Below are 18505 nucleotides of genomic sequence, written 5' to 3' on the forward strand. Positions count from 1 at the left end.
CAGCAAAACACTCAGCACAAGAGATTTTACATTTAACTGGCAGAAGGAAAAATGGCACCTTTCTGGATTGGAATGTACCTCAGCCTGCAGAAATTCAAAAGGTGAACAGCTGGGCAAGGAAAGGCTGAGCTTGCCAGCAGAAGGAGCTGTTTCTGTGGGCATGCAGGTGGCAATCCCAGACCCACCCTGTCACCCCTTGGCAGCCACAGCCCAGGGCACCAACCAGGAAAGGTGGCAAAGTGTTAAAGGTGGTAAAGAAGGAGGCAGGACCAGGATGGAGACAAGGCTCAGTAACATGGGAAAAGCCCACCAGGAATCTCCCCAAACCCCACCTTGCTCCCAGAGAATTACTGAAATCCTGCAGATGGATGTGAAGGGATCCTGTGGGAGGAGGAGAAGACAGTGGGAATAAATCCTCAGAGAGGAAAGGGGTTTCCTTTGGAAAGGAGGTGAAGCACAGTGGAGGCCCCTCGAGTCAGTGCACCCACACACTGGCAGAGATCATTCAGCATTTCCAGATCCCCCTGGCATCCCCTCCTGCCTCTCCCCTGCCATCTCCTGCCCCCATGTGCCTGTGCTGCCTCCAGCCCTGCCCGAGGAGCCTTTCCCAGCCTCCCTGCTCTCCCAGCATGTTCCCTCTTGCAGGCTCTGCCTCCCCCAGCCCTGCCTGCACCCAGGGCTTTTCCAGAGGAACCCCCCACGCTGCTTGTGCCACTCCTCCAGTGCACATCTGCTTCTGAGCTTGAGGTGGAAAAACACAAACTGCTCTTCCCAGAGGTTCCCACCCACCCTGGCAGTGTCAGGGATTGGTTTTGGCACCCTGGAGCAGGGCAGCATCTCACCTCCACTGCAGCAAACTGCTTTTAAATAATAATAAATCATGGCTTTGCCATTTCTCTCATAAACCACAGAATCACAGAACAGCCTGAGATATGGGGGTGGAGGGAAGGAACTCGCCTGAGCTGGAAGGGATCCACAGGATCACAGAAGTCCAACTCCTGGCCCTGCACTTGACAGGCCAAGAATAAAATATTTAAATGCTGCCTACAAGTTTTTCCAGCAGCCACTGGCAGAACCAGTGCCCCCACATCACCCCAGCCCCAGCAGAGCCACCACCCACCACGCACCTCCCCCAGCCCCACTCTGCTAATTCCATTAGAATTCCATTACAATTCTGGCCTGGGGGAAAAGGGGAGGCAAAACACAGCCAGGGATTAAAAACAGGGAGGCAAAAAGAAGTTAAAAAAGCAGGAGCAGCGACCACCCCCTGATTAAACCCATTGTCCAGGAAGACCCCAATCTACAGGCACTGACAATACCCACCCGATTAGGAGCACTGCTCTGAAAGGCAGCTAATTACTAGAAATAATTACTAGAAAGAAATCTGTTATGGCTTATCAGTTTCCTTGCTGTTTAACCACCCCACTCCCTGCCTGTCCCTGCTGAAGATGAATGGTAAATTGTGAAATTGGTGACTTGGAAAAGCCCTCCTCCCCCTCCTCATCCTCTGGGACGAGCTGAGCTGGTTTGTCACTGGGACAGCCAGGGATGCTCCTGTCCCCTGTCCCACCCAGGCTGGGCAGCTCAAACTCCCCAGGAGCTTCCCTGTGCTCCAGGAGCAGCACCAAAGGCTCAGAGCTGGGAAACTTGGAGCAGGGAGCAATGGAGGGCTCAGAGATGGGTTCTGCACCCACCCAGCCTGGGATGCTCCTCATGCAGAGCACTGAGGGTGTTTCCATTCAGGGGTTTAGAATCATGGAATATCCTGGAATATCCTGAGCTGGAAGAGACCCTCAGGGATGATCAGTGCAGCACAGCCACCCCAACACCCCCACCCTGAGCACCCTGGGAGTGCTGGTCTGGGTTGGGAGAGACCTTAGGGACCATCTTGTTCCACCTTGCACCAGCCCAGGCTGCTCAGAGCCCTGTCCAGCTCTGGCACCCTGGGCAGCAGCAGCCACTGAGAGTTCAGGTGACACCAGGGGTGACAGACACGACCCCACTGCCTGCACTGCCAGCACAGCCAGCTCCACACAGGCTCAGAGACCGGACAGCCCATGGAACCTGGAATGTCCTCAGTGGGAAGGGACCCTCAGGGATCATTGATCCAGCCCTGTCCCTGCACAGCCACCCCAACACCCCCACCCTGAGCACCCCTGGGAGCTCCTGCAGCTCTGGCAGCCTTGGCACCATTCCCTGGGCAGCCTGGGCAGTGCCCAGCAGCCTCGGGGGGCAGAACCTTGCCCTGAGCTCCATGCCAAGGCCTGGCACAGCTGCAGCCCTTGCTGGGCCCCTGCCCCTGTGCCTGCCCTGGGGAGGAGCTGCAGCCCCCGAGGAGCCTCCCCTCAGTCTCCTGGGCTGCAGCTGAACCAGCCAAGTGCCCTCAGCTGCTCCTCAGCCCTTCCCCAGCTCCGTGTCCCTCCTTTGGGCACTTTCTAATTTATTTTCTTATTCTTCTGACAAATTTAGGTTATTTCATCCAGTGGAACACAGCCCAAGGTCCCTGCCCAGTCCATCCTGATTTTCCCCATCACCTGTGGAGCTGAAGTTGTGGCTGAGGGCAGGAACTGAAGGTTCCCCTCACACAGTGCCTTTAGTGAGAGCAGGAGGAGCAGCACCCAGAGCCTGTGGGAGCCTGGCTGGGGGGAGCATCTCCCCCAGTCTGTGTCAGTGCAGCCCCTTTAGCTCTGTGCTGAGGTGCCTCCTAAAGCCAAGCTCCCTGTGTGCCCCATTTTCATCCAAAGAGCTCAAAATCAACAGCTGAACAGAAATCTGTGCTTTTCCTTTCAAACTGCTTTTGGCTCAGGTGTGCACCCTGTCATCCACAAGGTCACCACCCCAGGACTGGGGTGAGGAGCAGTGATTGTCCCTCCCTGGGGCCACTGCAGGGAACAGCAGGGATTAAATCAGAGCTTTGTGCTCCCCCAGCTCCACCCCAGGGGCTGAGCAGCCCCTTCCTCACTGCCCTGGGAGGGGACCCTGGGCTGGGGTGACACAAAGGGCCCAACCAGCACAGGAACACAGGGCAGGGATGCAGCCTGTGGGGTTTCAGGGATGTGCTGGCAGTGTGCTGCTCCCCTCAAACCCACACCTGCTTTCCTTCTCTCCTGGGCCAGGCAGATCCCTCCAGCCCTGCCTGTCCCACAGAGTTTGCTGCTTGTGGGGTTTGTGACAGAGCTCCCAGCACAGAAATCTGGAAGGACAGAAATCTGGCTGGACACATCCCACTGCTCCCTTACCCCTGCAGCCTCCCAGTGCCTGTCCTTGCTCCCTGCTCCTGCCAGATCAGTGTGTGTGTGACAGGACCTGTGCAGGAGGGTGAGCAGTGCCTGTATCTGGGATCCCCCTCCAGGGCCCCCAAATGCCACCAGGCTGCAGGGACAGGGGAAGGCTCCACCCTGAAGGGATGTGATCACTGCTGAAAGCTCAGGCTGGCAGGAGCTGCTCAGCCCACCAGACTGTCAGAGCACAGCCTTCTTTTCCATGTGGAAAATTGAGACAAGAAATCCCCATTTGCTCAATTTCTCCAACGAGTGCTGCCTGCTGCAGTGTCCCTTTGCTGGGGAAAGGTGCCCCCTGTCCCTAAAGTCTGTGCCTGGCCCTGGGACATGCACAGACTGCAGGAACACAAAATCCAGAGGATGGGGGTCCCAGGAGGAGCCATCACCACCCTGAGTGCTCAGTGCTGACTTTGGGAGCCCCTTTCAGCTCAGCCTCCCTCTCTGCTGGCCCAACCCACCAGTGCCAACACAGAGCATCCAGGCTGCTCCCAAAATGGCTCTTCCCACAGTCCTGATCCTCCTTGAAGAAACAGAGGTTGAGTGGGAAAGAGAGAAAAATTCTGATCTTGGAGAAGGGCTCGGATGTTTCACAGACCTTTCATCCATCAACAACCTCAACATGTTCATTCTCACCTGCTCCCTTCACCTCCTCAGATTTTGAAATTCCCTGGTTCCAACCTGGTTTCAACCACCCCACTGACATGAACTTCCCTCCCTGAGGGGCACCTTGCTGGCACCAGGGCCTGGCACACAGGGGATACATTGCCAAAACTCCCCTTTTCCTCCCATTCTTCCTCTGCTTTTACAGAAGCATTATTTTATTTTATTTTATTTTATTTTATTTTATTTTATTTTATTTTATTTTATTTTATTTTATTTTATTTTATTTTATTTTATTTTATTTTATTTTATTTTCCTGCCTGTCCTCTCTCTTATCCCATTGCAGTTTGCCACTCTAAAAGTTTTCAGAAGACGCTTGGAAAAGAGGAAGAGAAAATCCCATCCCTGCACTTCCCCATGTCCTTCCTTCCCAGCACAGGAGCAAAGAGGGAGGTTGAGATGGGATATTGGGAGGAAATTGCTGGCTCTGAGGGTGGGCAGGCCCTGGCACAGGGTGCCCCTGGATCCCTGGCAGTGCCCAAGGCCAGGCTGGGCAGGGCTGGGAGCAGCCTGGGACAGTGGGAGGTGTCCCTGCCATGGCAGGGCTGGCACTGGGTGGGCTTTGAGGCCCCTTCCCACCCAAAGCACTCTGTGACTCTTTGATTCTACAATTAAAGTGATTTATGCATTTTGGAACCTGCTCCCAGAACTGATGCTTTCTACTTTAACCACATTCAATTTTAGAAACAAAAAGCAGTTGGAAATGTGAGGAACCCTTCCCTGCTGCCTGTTCCCTATCTCAGTGCTGGGGCTCCTGGTGCTGCCCCTGGAGCCCTGGGGCCCTCAGTGTGGCCACAGCCCTGCTGGCCCCAGAGCCACTGGAGTCCCCCAGGGAGGCCCCACGTGCCAGGGACAGGCTTGGAGAGGCAGCCACAGGCATCTTCCCCACACACATCAAAGGGGAAACCTCCTGCTCCTCCCCAGGGGCTCCTTCTCAGCTGGGAACTCTCAGGGCTGCCTTGGCCCCAGGGCTGGGCTGGGTCCCCCCAAACCCCGCTGAGCTGCAGTAAAGCTCCCCTGTGCTCCCAAAATCTTCTCTGTGCTGCACTGACACCCTCCTGGGCACAGAGGGAGAGGGCAGATCCTTCCTCACCGCCCCTGGGAGGGGACCCTGGGCTGGGGTGACACAAAGGGCCCAACCAGGACAGGAACACAGGGCAGGGCTGCAGCCTGTGGGGTTTCAGGGATGTGCTGGCAGTGTGCTGCTCCCCTCAAACCCACACCTGCTTTCCTTCTCTCCTGGGCCAGGCAGATCCCTCCAGCCCTGCCTGTCCCATGGAGTTTGCTGCTTGTGGGGTTTGTGACAGAGCTCCCAGCACAGAAATCTGGAAGGACAGAAATCTGGCTGGACACATCCCACTGCTCCCTTACCCCAAGGGCCACTCCACCCTGCAGCCTCCCAGTGCCTGTCCTTGCTCGCTGCTCCTGTCAGGTCAGTCTGAGTGAGACAGGACCTGTGCAGGAGGGTGAGCAGTGCCTGTATCTGGGATCCCCCTCGGGCTTGGAAAGGCTCCTTCCCCTGCACAGATCCCCAAGGGACACCCAAACGTTGTCCCCAACAGCACAAGGGTCAGAGGGGGAGCCAGAGCTCCCAGTGAGCCCCAAGCCCTGACCCAGGCCAGGAGGGGCCAGTGTGTGGCTGCTCCACAGCCCTGCTCTGCTCCTCCCCTCTGCCACCACATCCACAGGGGGGATTTTGTGTTGGGGGATTTTGTTTCAAACAGGATTCCCTTTTCTTACCCCTCCCTTCTCACCACCAGAGCAAGCCCTGCCCCAGCCCTGCTCCTTCCACATGTGCTGGAGCACTTTAACCACCCCTGCGTGGGCAAAGGTGGGGAGGACTAACCCCAATTCCTGACCTAATGCCATCAGAGCTCTCTAAGCCCTCCAGGAGGGATATTTTCTGCTCTTAATCTCCCCTCCCACCCCTGAGCTGGCAGAGGTGACTGGGTGAATGGTCACACACATCAGCCATGCAGGATCACCATCCCTGAGCTCCCCACCCTGCCTGCCTGGAGCTGGGCATGGAGGGGCCACACGGGGCTGCTGGAGCCTGCCAGGATGTGGTCAGAGGCCCCTCCAACCCCACTGCAGCACAGGGAGCACCCCCAGCTCTCTGGGGAGTGACACAGCCCCTTGCACGTCACAGTCACCCAGGGAGTCTGGTTGGAGGTGACCATGGTGGGATCATCTGGTGCCACCTCCCCACACAAGCAGGGTCATCCCAAATCCTTAAATTCTTAACAATAAACATCTCTCCCACCCCTAATTCCCAGCTCTCAGGGGCACACTCAGCCCATCCTGGGGGGCACTGACCTGGAGGGGGCACCCCTGCCTTGGGGTGCTACCATAGAGCAGGGAAACAACCACACACATGAAACAGCTGGCACAGCTGGCACTGATGGAACCTCTGGGTGCCACCTCCCTGGAGCACAGCCTGGAGAACACCTGGAGCAGGCCCAGCACAGGGAATGCTGTCCCAGCACTCACCCACGAGTCCAGCTCCCAGGAACGGGGACGAGGAGATGCTGTTGTGGGATGGCAGCTCCCGGTGCTCGCCGTAGTGGGGGCCTTCACCATAGCTCTGCTGGGACAACAGGGGACAGTCACACACAGCAGGGGACAAAACACGAGGCTGACAGGGCCCAGCCTCCCCCAGGAAGGGCAAAGCCAAAGGCTCCTTGTGAAAAGGCATGGGAAGGATTTTATCCTTGTGCCAAGGGAGAGCTGGGCAGTGCAGAAGCCATGGTGTTGGGAGGGGACATGGCAAGAGGGGACATGGAACCACTTTGAACCATGCTGGCAGCTCTTTGGCACCCACCAGGTAAAATCCAGGCAGCCCCTCCTTGAACCAGGGGGGTGAAGGGGAAAGAAAAAGGCTGGATAAATATAAATGTATATTTTTAGATATATTTATATAAATACATAAATTCTAAATATACAAATGAGAGTTGACAGCACAGTCCCAGCTCTGCTGCTGATGGGAGAGGAGGGCAAGGTGCCATTGCAAAAATGAATCACACAAACCCATTAAAACAAAAATTACACCATTTCCATGAAGTTTGTGGCATTTCTCTCTTCCCATACTCAGGCCCCAGACATGAGTGCTGCAGCCTCAACTCCTTCCCTGCAAAACCTTCCCAAATCTCCATCCCCACCAGGGGTGCCATGGCCAGACAACGGGGTGGATTGCAGGGATTCCCTCCTCAGGTTCCCAAAGTCTTGTGGGTGGATGCTCAGGAAGCTTTGCCATCAGATGAGATCCCTCCACCCACCCATCTGTGTCTCCTTTGGGGACCTGTCCCACCCCTGGGTCCCCTCTCCCCACACCAACACTGGGTGCAGGGAGGGAGCTGCCTGAGCAGCCACAGGAGCCCATCCTAGTGCAGCTCTGGGAGGAGGAACCTCAAGGCAGCAAAGCTGGGGAGATGGATGGGGAAAACCCCAGAGTTCCCAGAACCCATGCCCAAAGTGGGTCAGAAAAGCTGTTGCAGGGTTAGACCTGGCTCTGGCAGGCCTGGGAAGGACCCTGTTTTGTTTTGGTTGGAGTTTGGTGCTTGTGCTTTGTCCTTACCCTGCCTTGGTCAAACGTGGAGCTGTTTTGATCTGCCGTTCCCCAGGAACCTGATCCCGGCCTTTCATCCAAGCCTAGCGAAAAACAGGAAGAACAAAGGTTACTCTTTGCTTTATCAGCAAAGCCTCAAAGGTGTTCTCGTAAAATTAACTCTTCCTTCTACAAACAAAACAATATTTTCATTAATAAACCACTTCCACTTGGCGTGACCGAGCCTCCCCTCTGCCTCCTCACCTTCCCACTCCCACTGGGAGTTATTCCACAAACTTCAAAGCACATCCCACCACAGCCTGGAAATGGTTCAAAACATGGGACAGTGGGAAGAGGAGAAACAAGTATTTTAACTCCTTTATTCCAGAGAGCACCCACGAACCTCCTTCCCCCAGAGAGCAGCAGTGAAAGAGACTGAACTATAAATCAAAACCACATTGCATCCATCTGGATGCTCCAGCAAGACTTGAATTTTGCCCATGGTGGTGCAAGATCGTGGGCCACACTCTATTCAATCTGAGCAGAGTGAAAGAGTGCCCAAAGGTGGGAATTGCTGGGGCCCAACATTACAGAGCCACCTGTCTGGGGGGGCCCTTTCAGCCCCCCAAGGTTCCCCTGAGGAAGTGGGGCCATCAGAGCCCAGAGGATCCTCAGCACAAAGGGATCCAGCAGAGGAGCAGGCAGGAGGTTCTGCAGTGTTCCTGCACAGGCTGTGGTGGGAGCTGAGCTCCTTTCATCCCCTGCCAAGGCCAGGCAGGCGGCACCTCCTGGGCAGGCAGAGAGCCGGGCATGGGCTGGGCTGGGCGGGACCTCAGAGCCCATCCAGTGCCAGCCCTGCCATGGCAGGGACACCTCCCACTGCCCAGCCTGGCCTTGGCACTGCCAGGGATCCAGGGGCAGCCCCAGCTGCTCTGGGAAATCCATTCCAGGGATGGATTCCACAATTCCTGATTCCCAATCTCCCACCCAGCCCTGCCCTGTGGCAGTGGGAGCCATTCCCTGTGTCCTGTCCCTGCAGGCCTTGTCCCCAGTCCCTCTGCAGCTCTCCTGGAGCCCCTGCAGTGAGCTGGGAATGCCCACCATGACACAAAACCCTGGGGACGTTGCATCAGCACAGCTCCCACAGTTCCAGCTGATAGCACAAGCACACAGAAGGAACCTTCTGGAAAACAGCCTCAAACTGACTCAGCTGCAGGATCTCTGACTGTGCTGCTGCACCTCCTGCTGCTGTGGGTGACCAGAGGCTGGGGAGCAGCAGTTGGTGTTCAAAGGGGGCAAATCCAGGGATTTGGGAGGGGCTGGGCAGGGTGGGGGCATCCATCATCTTTTGAGGTGCTGCACAAACACTGTGGACAAAAAAATCCCAGATGTGCAGAAGGCTGAGAGTGAGGGTGGCACCAGCCATGGACACCTCCCAACCCAAGGACACCCCTGTCCCCAGCAGGGGCACACTGCAGTGACACCAGACCCTCCAGCAGCAGCACCAGGGCCCGTCCTGTGCTGGTTCTTCCAACGGGGGTGGCACCTCCAGGTGCCCCACGATGCCCCTGTGGGAGCAGGAGCTGAGTGGCAGCAAGGACAGGGGGGCAGGGGGTCAGGGCTCACTCCCATTTTGCTTGGCAAAGCTGATTATTATGGCAAACATGCCTCAGATTTGTCTCCTCCGCTCCCCTCACTGTTCATTTAACCAGAAACTTCTTTCAAATTACATCCTTCTATTTCTGTGCCTTTGTGTTAATCATTTCCCCAGAGAATTGGTGTTTAATTGCTGTCTAATTTGCATAATTATGCATATTAATCTCCACACCTAATGAATATTCATAATTCTCATTTAGATTTTGTTTTCTAATCAAAAATTTCCAATGTGATTACTGTGCAGAGCAGGGATAAGCCTCTAATAATACCTTGGATACTAGGGAGAATTACTGCCAATTCTCCCACCTCCTACTTCCTAGAATAAACTTTTGCTTTGCTAATGTGTTTTTCCAAAGCAATTCATCTGCAATCCCTGCAAACCCTGGCGAGGCAGGAGGCAGAAATGCTCCTTTGAGTCATTTTGCTGTCACGGGTGATTTTAAAGCTCCCCAAGGCTCGGGGAGAAGACATGAGCAGCATCAGCAGCCTTGGACGTGGTTGGAAAAATGGTCCAAGGGAAAAATGGTCCCTGCAGGCTGCAAGGACAGGACTGCAGCAGCACAGGGCCCATGAGGAACCCCAGGAGCCTCAGAGACAGAGGGGAAGCCAAGGAATGGGGGTGCAGACACTCACACCCACCCCTGGGGGTCCTGAGAGCAGAGCAGCATTCCCAGGCTGGAATATCCCTGGAGAGGATGCTCAGGAGGCTCTAAAGGGGGATAGGATAGGGGGCTTGGAAGATCAGGGATATTTTCCTCAGGTTGTGGAGTTTTCCTCCCTTGAATGTCCCTTCAGATATTCTCTGAGTTATGCCAAAACACTCTGGACACAATCCTGTGCCCTGTGAGATGGGATCAGAGGGGACACTGTGGTCCTTCCAACCTCCCCCATTTTGGGATTCTGTGCCAAAATTCCTGAAAAATGAAATTAAACCCGTGCCTGGCTCCCCAAGGAGAGAAGGAGAGGACAGAGAGAGGCACAGGGGCAAAGGCTGAGGGTGAGGGTCACACATCCCCTCCACAAGGACACAGCCCTGGCACCTGGAGCTGCTGCACTCTGTGGTGCCACCAGCAGGGCACAGAGCCTGGGGAGGGGCAAACCCCTGAGTGCCCCAAGTGCAGAGCATGAGCCACCCATCCAGAGCAAGGACAGGTCCCCAACCCTCCTTGGCCCCTCTGTCACCCCAAATGGGGTCACAGCAAACCAACCCTTTCTTTCAGGAAGGAATTCCTCCCTGTGAGGGTGGGCAGGCCCTGGCACAGGGTGCCCAGAGCAGCTGGGGCTGCCCCTGGATCCCTGGCAGCGCCCAAGGCCAGGCTGGGCAGGACTGGGAGCACCTGGGACGGTGGGACATGTCCCTGCCATGGCAGGGCTGGCACTGGGTGGGCTTTGGGGTTCCTTTCAACCCAAACCATTCTGGGATTCTACAACCCCCAAGGAAACTCAAAAGGTTTTTTGCACCCTCCAGGGGTAGAAAAGCCTCCAGTTCCTGTGGCTGCCAAGGTGCAGTGTGATTCCACTTTGCCACCAAAGCAGCAAGAGCATCCCAAGGTTCTGGAAGCTCCTCTGAAGGTGCCCATGCCAGCTCTGTCTGATGTCTCCTGGAGAATAAAGTCTTGCACCTTCCCCAAGCTGCAGCTTCTGGCTTGAAAAGTGACAGCAAAAAATCTCCCTATTTTCAGCACCTGCAGGTGTTTTAGGAATTCAGGGATTTCTGGGATGAAGCCAGGAAAAAGCAGACTGCCCTCTTTCAACGTCTGGCATCTGTCCTACATTCCCTGCCAGCCCACTCTCCCCTCCCTTCGTGTTCCTAAGGATCTGCAATTTGGCACAAATGCCCTCAGCCAGCCCTGCAAACCCAGTGTGTGCCCTGGGCAGGTGTGTCTGGAACAGCTCCCATCAGCAGGGCTGGCTCACTCACTCACACAGCCCCTGAGCAGGGTCACCCCAAACAGCCCCACACCCTGGGAGCAGCCAGGCTGGACATGAGGAAGAGGAAGGGGGGGAAGAACACGGCTCAGCAGCCCCAGGGCTCAGCCAAGGGCACCCCAGCAGCTGTAGAGGTGACCCAGGTGCCCAGGAAGGCTCAGAGGCACCTTGGGGCACCTGGAATGTGTTTCCTGCCTCTGGGCACTGCCCAGGAGCTGCCCCAGGTGAGATGGAGACCCCCTGAGAACCTTCTGGGCCCCAACTGCTCCATGCTTGTGGACACATCTGCTGCCTTAAAACACCCTCAGGGCTGTCAAAAACCCCCAGAAATCCAAGTCACCAAAGAGAGATCATGGCCAAAGGGCCACAGAGATGCTGCAAAGAGCCCCTCTGCTCTGAGCCAGCCTGGCACAGCTGGGCCTGCTCACCTGGACAGGAGAAGGCTCCAGGGACACCTCAGAGCCCCTTTTGGGGCCTGCAGGGGCTCCAGGAGAGCTGCAGAGGGACTGGGGACAAGGCCTGCAGGGACAGGACACAGGGAATGGCTCCCACTGCCACAGGGCAGGGCTGGGTGGGAGATTGGGAATCAGGAATTGTGGAATCCATCCCTGGAATGGATTTCCCAGAGCAGCTGGGGCTGCCCCTGGATCCCTGGCAGTGCCCAAGGCCAGGCTGGGCAGGGCTGGGAGCAGCCTGGGACAGTGGGAGGTGTCCCTGCCATGGCAGGGTTGGCACTAGATGAGCTTTGAGGTCTTTCCCAACCCAAACCTTTCTGGGATTTTGTGATTCTGTGGCTGAAAACTCCCATGGCACTGAGCTGAATTCTGTCTGCACAGGGAAGCTCCATTGTGGCAGGGTTTGGCTTTGCCACCCTCCCAGTGCTCTGCCACCCTGAGGTGTGTGAGTTTTGGAGACACCCACGTGCCCATGCTGCTGGCAGGAGCCAAGCTGATTTTAAAATACCCCCATTTCCCAGCTCCCCAAGTTGAGGCACACTTTCCAATTGAGAAACGACAAAAATAGGAGCTACCTCCTCTCGCCATTAATACAGTTATTAAACTGAGTACAGATTAATTGTGCATTTTAATAACCCTCAGCATGAATATTCATAACACATTTCTTGCTCATGTTCTAATTAAAACATACTAATAGAATAAGATGTAGCTGTCAGACAGTCATTTTTTTTTCCTCACGGTTTTCCTGCCACAGCCAAGAAGAGCTGATAGACAAGAGCTGTCCTAAGCTTCAGCAGGGATAAAAATAATTTAACCACATTTAGGCTCAGAAAAAGCATCCTTAGTGCAGCAATGAACCCTAATAAAGGCTATGGATGAGTGTCCAGTGACACAGAGCCAGGACAGATGTACCCAGCCAGGAAGAACAGAACACTTTGGATACACAGCTCTGACAAGAAACACAGGAGAGTGACAGGAAAGGGACCTGTTTTACCTAAAGGAGACAGATTTACCTCAGATACTGGAAGGAAATTCTCCCTGGCAGGGTGGGCAGGCCCTGGCACAGGGTGGCTGCCCCTGGATCCCTGGCAGTGCCCAAGGCCAGGCTGGGCAGGGCTGGGAGCACCAGGAGGGACTGAGGGAGCTGGGGGGGCTCAGCCTGGAGAAAAGGAGGCTCAGGGCTCAGCCCCAGTTGTGTCTCAGCCTGTCTCCATAGGAAAGGTTCTCCAGCCCTAAGATCAGCTTGGTGGCCTCCTCTGGAGCCTCTGAGACAAGAATCAAGAATGTGGTGGGGAAAAAAGGGACTTTTTAGGATGACTTTTTAGGACACAGGGAATGGTTCCCACAACCACAGGGCAGGGCTGGATGGGTGATAGGGCAGGAATTATGGAATCCATCCCTGGAATGGATTGCCCAGAGCAGCTGGGGCTGCCCCTGGATCCCTGGCAGTGCCCAAGGCCAGGCTGGGCAGGGCTGGGAGCAGCCTGGGACAGTGGGAGGTGTCCCTGCCATGGCAGGGCTGGCACTGGATGGGCTTTGAGGTCCCTCCACCCCAAACTACTCCAGGATTCTCTGTAAAAGCATTAAAAGGGGGCAGGGTTTTGTGATCCACCCCACATCCCACAGCCTTCCAGCTGCCCTGGAGAGGCTGCCCTGGTTTCAACAACCAGAGCCCCAAACCCAGCTGGGCACAGGGGCTGGTCCTTGAGCCCTGAACCCCAACCTGAGCACTTGGAGGTGGTGTGGGGAATGTGGCTCTGGAGGCAGCTCTGACCACCTGGACACAGCCAAGGACCCCCAAGCTCTGTGTGAATGGGCCAGGGTCAGCAGCTGGACTTGATGGTCTTTGTGTGTCCCTCCCAGCTCAGGACATCCCAGGAGTCTGTGAAAGGCCTTTAGAACAAACTCATCCCCAACAATTGCCTTGCTCAAAGCAAAGCTCAAGGGGTGTGCAGCCATCTCCCTTGATCCAGAGGACATGCAGGGATGGAGAATGGGACATTGTGCTCCTGAACCCTCTCAGATACCATTTGTAAAGCAAATACAGAGTTTTTGCTCTTAAATCCTGTACCAAGGCATACCCTGAGGAGAACATGCAGGGCTGGAAAGCTGCAGTGCTGCAGGCTCAAATCATGGAATGGTTGGGTGGGAAGGGACCTCAAAGCCCATCCAGTGCCACCCCTGCCATGGCAGGGAACCTCCATTGTCCCAGCTGCTCCCAGCCCTCCATGGCAGGCACCTCCCTGTCCAGCTGCTCCAGCCTGCCACTGCCTGGGCACTGCCAGGGATCCAGGGGCAGTCCCAGCTGCTCTGGGCACCCTGTGCCAGGGCCTGCCCACCCTGCCAGGGAGGAATTTCTGGGATTTCTGTGACTCCGAATGTCTCAAAGGCACCTTGTTCTCACGTGTCAGGAGGAGGAGGCAGCGAGGGACCCCAGCAGCAGCCCCTGGGTGACACTGCTGGGTCTCTGTGCTGCTGGAGCTGAGACTGAGCCAGGCTCAGCCTCTCCCTCCCCCAGCCTCCACAATCTGCCCTCCCTAATCTGATTCCAGCAAAACCACTGGGCCAGGCTTGCTTTTTTTTTTTTTGTTTTGTTTTGTTGGTAAATTCTATTAAAAATATTTAGGCCAAATCCCTCCTGTGGCTGGAGGAGGTTTGGAAGCAGCTGTGGCTGCTATGAAGGTGCATCTTCCATCCTCAGAGAGCCCACACAGTGCCCATGGTGGGGATTTGAGGGCCAGGAGGGAAATTCCAGCTCTGCAGCCACAGCAGTGCCCGAGGGCTGGAGCAGGACAAGGATGTGGTGGCAGCTGGGAGGAAAAACCCCAGAGCCAGCAGCTTTTGCAGCTCATGGAATACTTAGCTCCATGGGATGGTTTGGGTTGGAAGAAACCTTAAAGACCACCTAGCTCCAACCAGCCTGGCATGGTTATTTAAAGCAGAGGAGCCCTGCTCCCCACCTGCCTCCCTCGGGGTGGGACAGCACAAGCCACCACAGGCAGGGCCACCGGTGCCACTGTAATTTGATTTGAAGCAGAGGTGACAGAAGGCTGCTTGATAAACACTTCCAAATTAAGCAGCTTTGTGTGCTAATCGCTCTGGCAATCAGCCCCACAGCAAAATCTCTGCTAAAAGGGATTGGAAATCAATAAAATTAGTTGACTAGTAATTAGCTTTAGTCCCAGGAAAAGCAGCAAAGTTGTTTTTCCTGAGGAGAGTTTGCTGCACTTGGTGAAGCACAGCCCACCCTGGCACCTCCAGGAAAGGCTCTGAGGAGCTGGCACAGCCCCAGGGAGGGACAAGGGGGTGCTGGAAGCAGCTCCCAGAATTCCTGTTTATTTACCAGCCCCATCCACCCCCAAATAGGAAAAAACAGCTGTGAGTGGAAGGCAGCCGGGAGCTGTTTACAGGACGTTATTGTAGAGGGACCATACAATTTGTTCACTTCCTTTTCCCGGAGCACGACAAAACAATTACAATAAAAATAAGGGGGGGGTTGGATAAAAAACCCACCCTGAACACCTGGAGGGCAGCACGAGGGCCCTGGCAATGCCAGCCTGGAGGGTCTGCTCATGGGGCAGGGCAGGGGATGTTTTATCCCCTTCAATGCTGTGAAATGTGAGGCTGGACCAGAGCTCCCTGCAGGGACAGTGAGGCTCAGCTCTTCTGCTGCCCTGGCAGTGCCCAAGGCCAGGCTGGACAGGGCTTGGAGCACCCTGGGACTCTGGAAGGTGTCCCTGACCATGGCAGGGGGCTGGAATGTGCTGCCACTTCCTGACCTGTCCAGGGGCACCAAAAGGGCCAGGAGGCATCTCCCTCTGGCACAGGGACAGGAGCCTGGCAAGGGCTGCAGCTGTGCCAGGCCTTGGCATGGAGCTCAGGGCAAGGTTCTGCCCCCCGAGGCTGCTGGGCACTGCCCAGGCTGCCCAGGGAATGGTGCCAAGGCTGCCAGAGCTGCAGGAGTGTTTGGACACAGAATTCACAGATTCATAGAATTCACAGAATTCCAGAATCACTGGGTTGGAAGAGACCTCCAAGATCATCGAGTCCAACCCAGCCCCAACCCCTCAACTGAACCCTGGCACCCAGTGCCACATCCAGGCTTTGTTAAACACACCCAGGGATGGGGACTCCATCTCTGGGCAGCCATTCCAGAACTTTATCACCCTTTCTGTAAAAAACTTTTTCCTGATATCCAACCTGTATTTCCCTTGGTGCAGCTTGAGGCTGTGTGCTCTGGTTGTGTCAGTGCTGCTGCAGAAAGAGCCCAGCCCAGCTGAGCACAGGCACCTTTCAGGAGCTGCAGAGAGCGATGGGGGCACCCCTGAGTCTCCTTTTCTCCAGGCTGAGCACCCCCAGCTCCCTCAGCTGTTCCTCACAGGGTTTGGGTTCCCAGCCCCTCACTGACAGAGCCCTCAGGGCTGCTCAGGGTGGGGTTTGGGGTGGCTGTGCAGGGACAGGGGCTGCACTGATCATCCCTGAGGGTCCTTTCCACTCAGGATATTCCAGGATTCCATAAACAGATGCTCTGACCCAGGAGAGCCCAGAGACATCATCCCCAGGGGGACACACAGCACCCACATCAAACTCACAGACCCCTGCACCATTTCTGGCCCCCTTTATCTTTGTGGTGAGGAATGAACCCAGAACCCAAAGGCACCACAGCCCCACCCACCCCACACACAGCCCTGATCCAGGGAAGCACCTGCTGCTGCCACCCCCTCCCCAAATGTGCACTCAGGGATAATTTTTGACTTCAAAAAGCTGATGCCACCACTTTGGTGATTGTGAATTCCTCTGCTCAGCATCTCCTGCACGGTATTCCAGTTCAGCACTTTCTGCACACACAGATGGGGTTTAGGAAATGTTTGGGGCTGGGAAAAATAGGAGAGAACCAGGGAAGGAGTGGGGGAAAATGATCCATTCCCCACTGCCTTTCCATGAGGGGTAACTATGGGGAGAAAGTGAACCTGTACCAAAACCAAACAAAGCCAGAAAGAGGGGAAAGGAGTCAAAGAAGCTCTTTGGCAACTCCTGCTCATTTGGAAGCTGCTGTGGCATCACTGAACCTCAAAGGGCTCCATGGCAGCCCCTGGGCTGGATCTGGGGGTGCTGCTGTGGCATCCCAGAAACAGAACCCTGGAATGCCCTGAGCCACAAGGGATCCACAAGGATCACTGAGTCCAACTCCTGTCCCTGCTCAGGACACCCCAACAATCCCACCATGTGCAAAACCAGTGATAATTATATGCAATAATAAATGTACATATCAGTGCCAAGCACAGGGGTGAGGAAGTTTTGGAAAAACCCACAAAACCCAACCAGCAAATCTGGGCATCCCTCACTTCAGACACAAATCATATTTGCAGATGTAAAGGAAGGTCCCCACTGCATTTTACAGAGTGATTTTATGGTAATCAAAATAAAAGCTTGCCTTTATTTTAAGTCATCATTAAGGAAATTAATGACTTCGGCCTGGAATGGATTTCCCAGAGCAGCTGGGGCTGCCCCTGGATCCCTGGCAGTGCCCAAGGCCAGGCTGGACAGGGCTGGGAGCAGCCTGGGACAGTGGGAGGTGTCCCTGCCATGGCAGGGGTGGAATGGGATGGGTTTGAGGTCCCTTCCAGCCCAAACCATTTTGGGATTTTGTGATAAAAAGTCAGTAAGAGAAGTGAAGGCAGAGAGGCTTCTGGGCCTCCCAAATGCAGGGAAGATCCTGCTCCCTCCACAGGAAAGCCCCAGAGCAGCAGCCAGTCCCTCTCCCAGCCCCTGGGAGAGCCAGCAAGATGCCACACGGAGAAAGAAAACAAACCTGTGACGACAACCAGAGGGAAGAAAATAAACTTTAAAGCTCAAAACACTTCCCCCAGCTGTAAAAACAAAGGCCAGCAGTGACCAAACACGAGCACAAAGGAGAGGCAGGAGAAGGGGATGGAGGATAACACAGTCAGGGCTTTCTAAAGGTCACCAGCCTGCAGGACCAAGCCACCGTGTCCCCTGTCCCCAGGCTCCTCAGGACAAACCCATCCCTGCCCCTCAGCCCCAGCCTCCATCCAAGCCTGACAGCCCTGCAAGAAGCAGGATGTCCACGAGGGTCCAAGGGACAACAGTGCAGGGAAACAGCCCAAGAATAACACTGGGCTGAGTCAGAGCCACAACAGGTGTCTGTTCCTCACTGGGCCCTGGATCAGTTCTGCTCTGCAATGGACACAGAGACCCAGGGGGAGGTGACACTGGGGACCCACAGCCAGCCCTGCACTGTGACAGGGTGGGTGACAGGGACCAGGGAGGCTGGGAGGGCACAAGGGAACGTCCCAAAGCTCTGGAAGTAGCTTGGGATAAACCCAACCCTGCAGAACAACAAGGAGGTGGCCAGACCCAAACCTGCAGTACACCTTTACAGGAAGGTGTCACACAGCACCATGTTTGTCATTACAGAATCATGGAGAGGTTTGGGTTGGAAGGGATGCTGAAGATCATCCCATCCCACCCCTGCCATGGCAGGGACACCTCCCACTGTCCCAGGGTGCTCCCAGCCCTGTCCAGCCTGGCCTTGGGCACTGCCAGGGATCCAGGGGCAGCCCCAGCTGCTCTGGGAAATCCATTCCAGGCATGGATTCCACAATTCCTGATTCCCAATCTCCCACCCAGCCCTGCCCTGTGGCAGTGGGAGCCATTCCCTGTGTCCTGTCCCTGCAGGCCTTGTCCCCAGTCCCTCTGCAGCTCTCCTGGAGCCCCTTCAGGCCCCAAAAGGGGCTCTGAGGTGTCCCTGGAGCCTTCTCCTGTCCAGGTGAGCAGGCCCAGCTGTGCCAGGCTGGCTCAGAGCAGAGGGGCTCCAGCCCTGGCAGCATCTCCGTGGCTCCTCTGGCCTGGCTGCAGCAGCCCCACGTCCTCCTGCTGCTGCTGCCCAGGGCTGGGGCAGCTCTGCAGGTGGGGTCTGAGCTGAGCCCAGGGGCAGAGGGGCAGAATCCCCCCCTGCC

At 55.8% G+C, this 18505-nt stretch overlaps 1 protein-coding gene across 8 annotated transcripts in view; it reads right to left on the reverse strand.

The window, feature by feature from the left end:
- The window catches only part of TCF3 (transcription factor 3), an 84291-nt gene that overhangs the window by 34037 nt on the left and 31749 nt on the right, over positions 1-18505 (reverse strand). For 5 of the 8 annotated variants that reach the window (XM_064734610.1, XM_064734614.1, XM_064734612.1 and 2 more), the window contains exons 4-5: positions 7516-7589; positions 6432-6528 (exon numbers count right to left, since the gene is read on the reverse strand). In XM_064734610.1, the coding sequence (XP_064590680.1) occupies positions 6432-6528; positions 7516-7589 (171 nt within the window). The remainder of the gene's footprint in view (positions 1-6431; positions 6529-7515; positions 7590-18505) is intronic. The other 3 variants (XM_064734617.1, XM_064734611.1, XM_064734616.1) reach the window with 1 other exon arrangement.

The sequence above is a fragment of the Zonotrichia leucophrys genome, chromosome 28 (assembly GCF_028769735.1).
Source record: "Zonotrichia leucophrys gambelii isolate GWCS_2022_RI chromosome 28, RI_Zleu_2.0, whole genome shotgun sequence".
NCBI lineage: Eukaryota > Metazoa > Chordata > Aves > Passeriformes > Passerellidae > Zonotrichia > Zonotrichia leucophrys.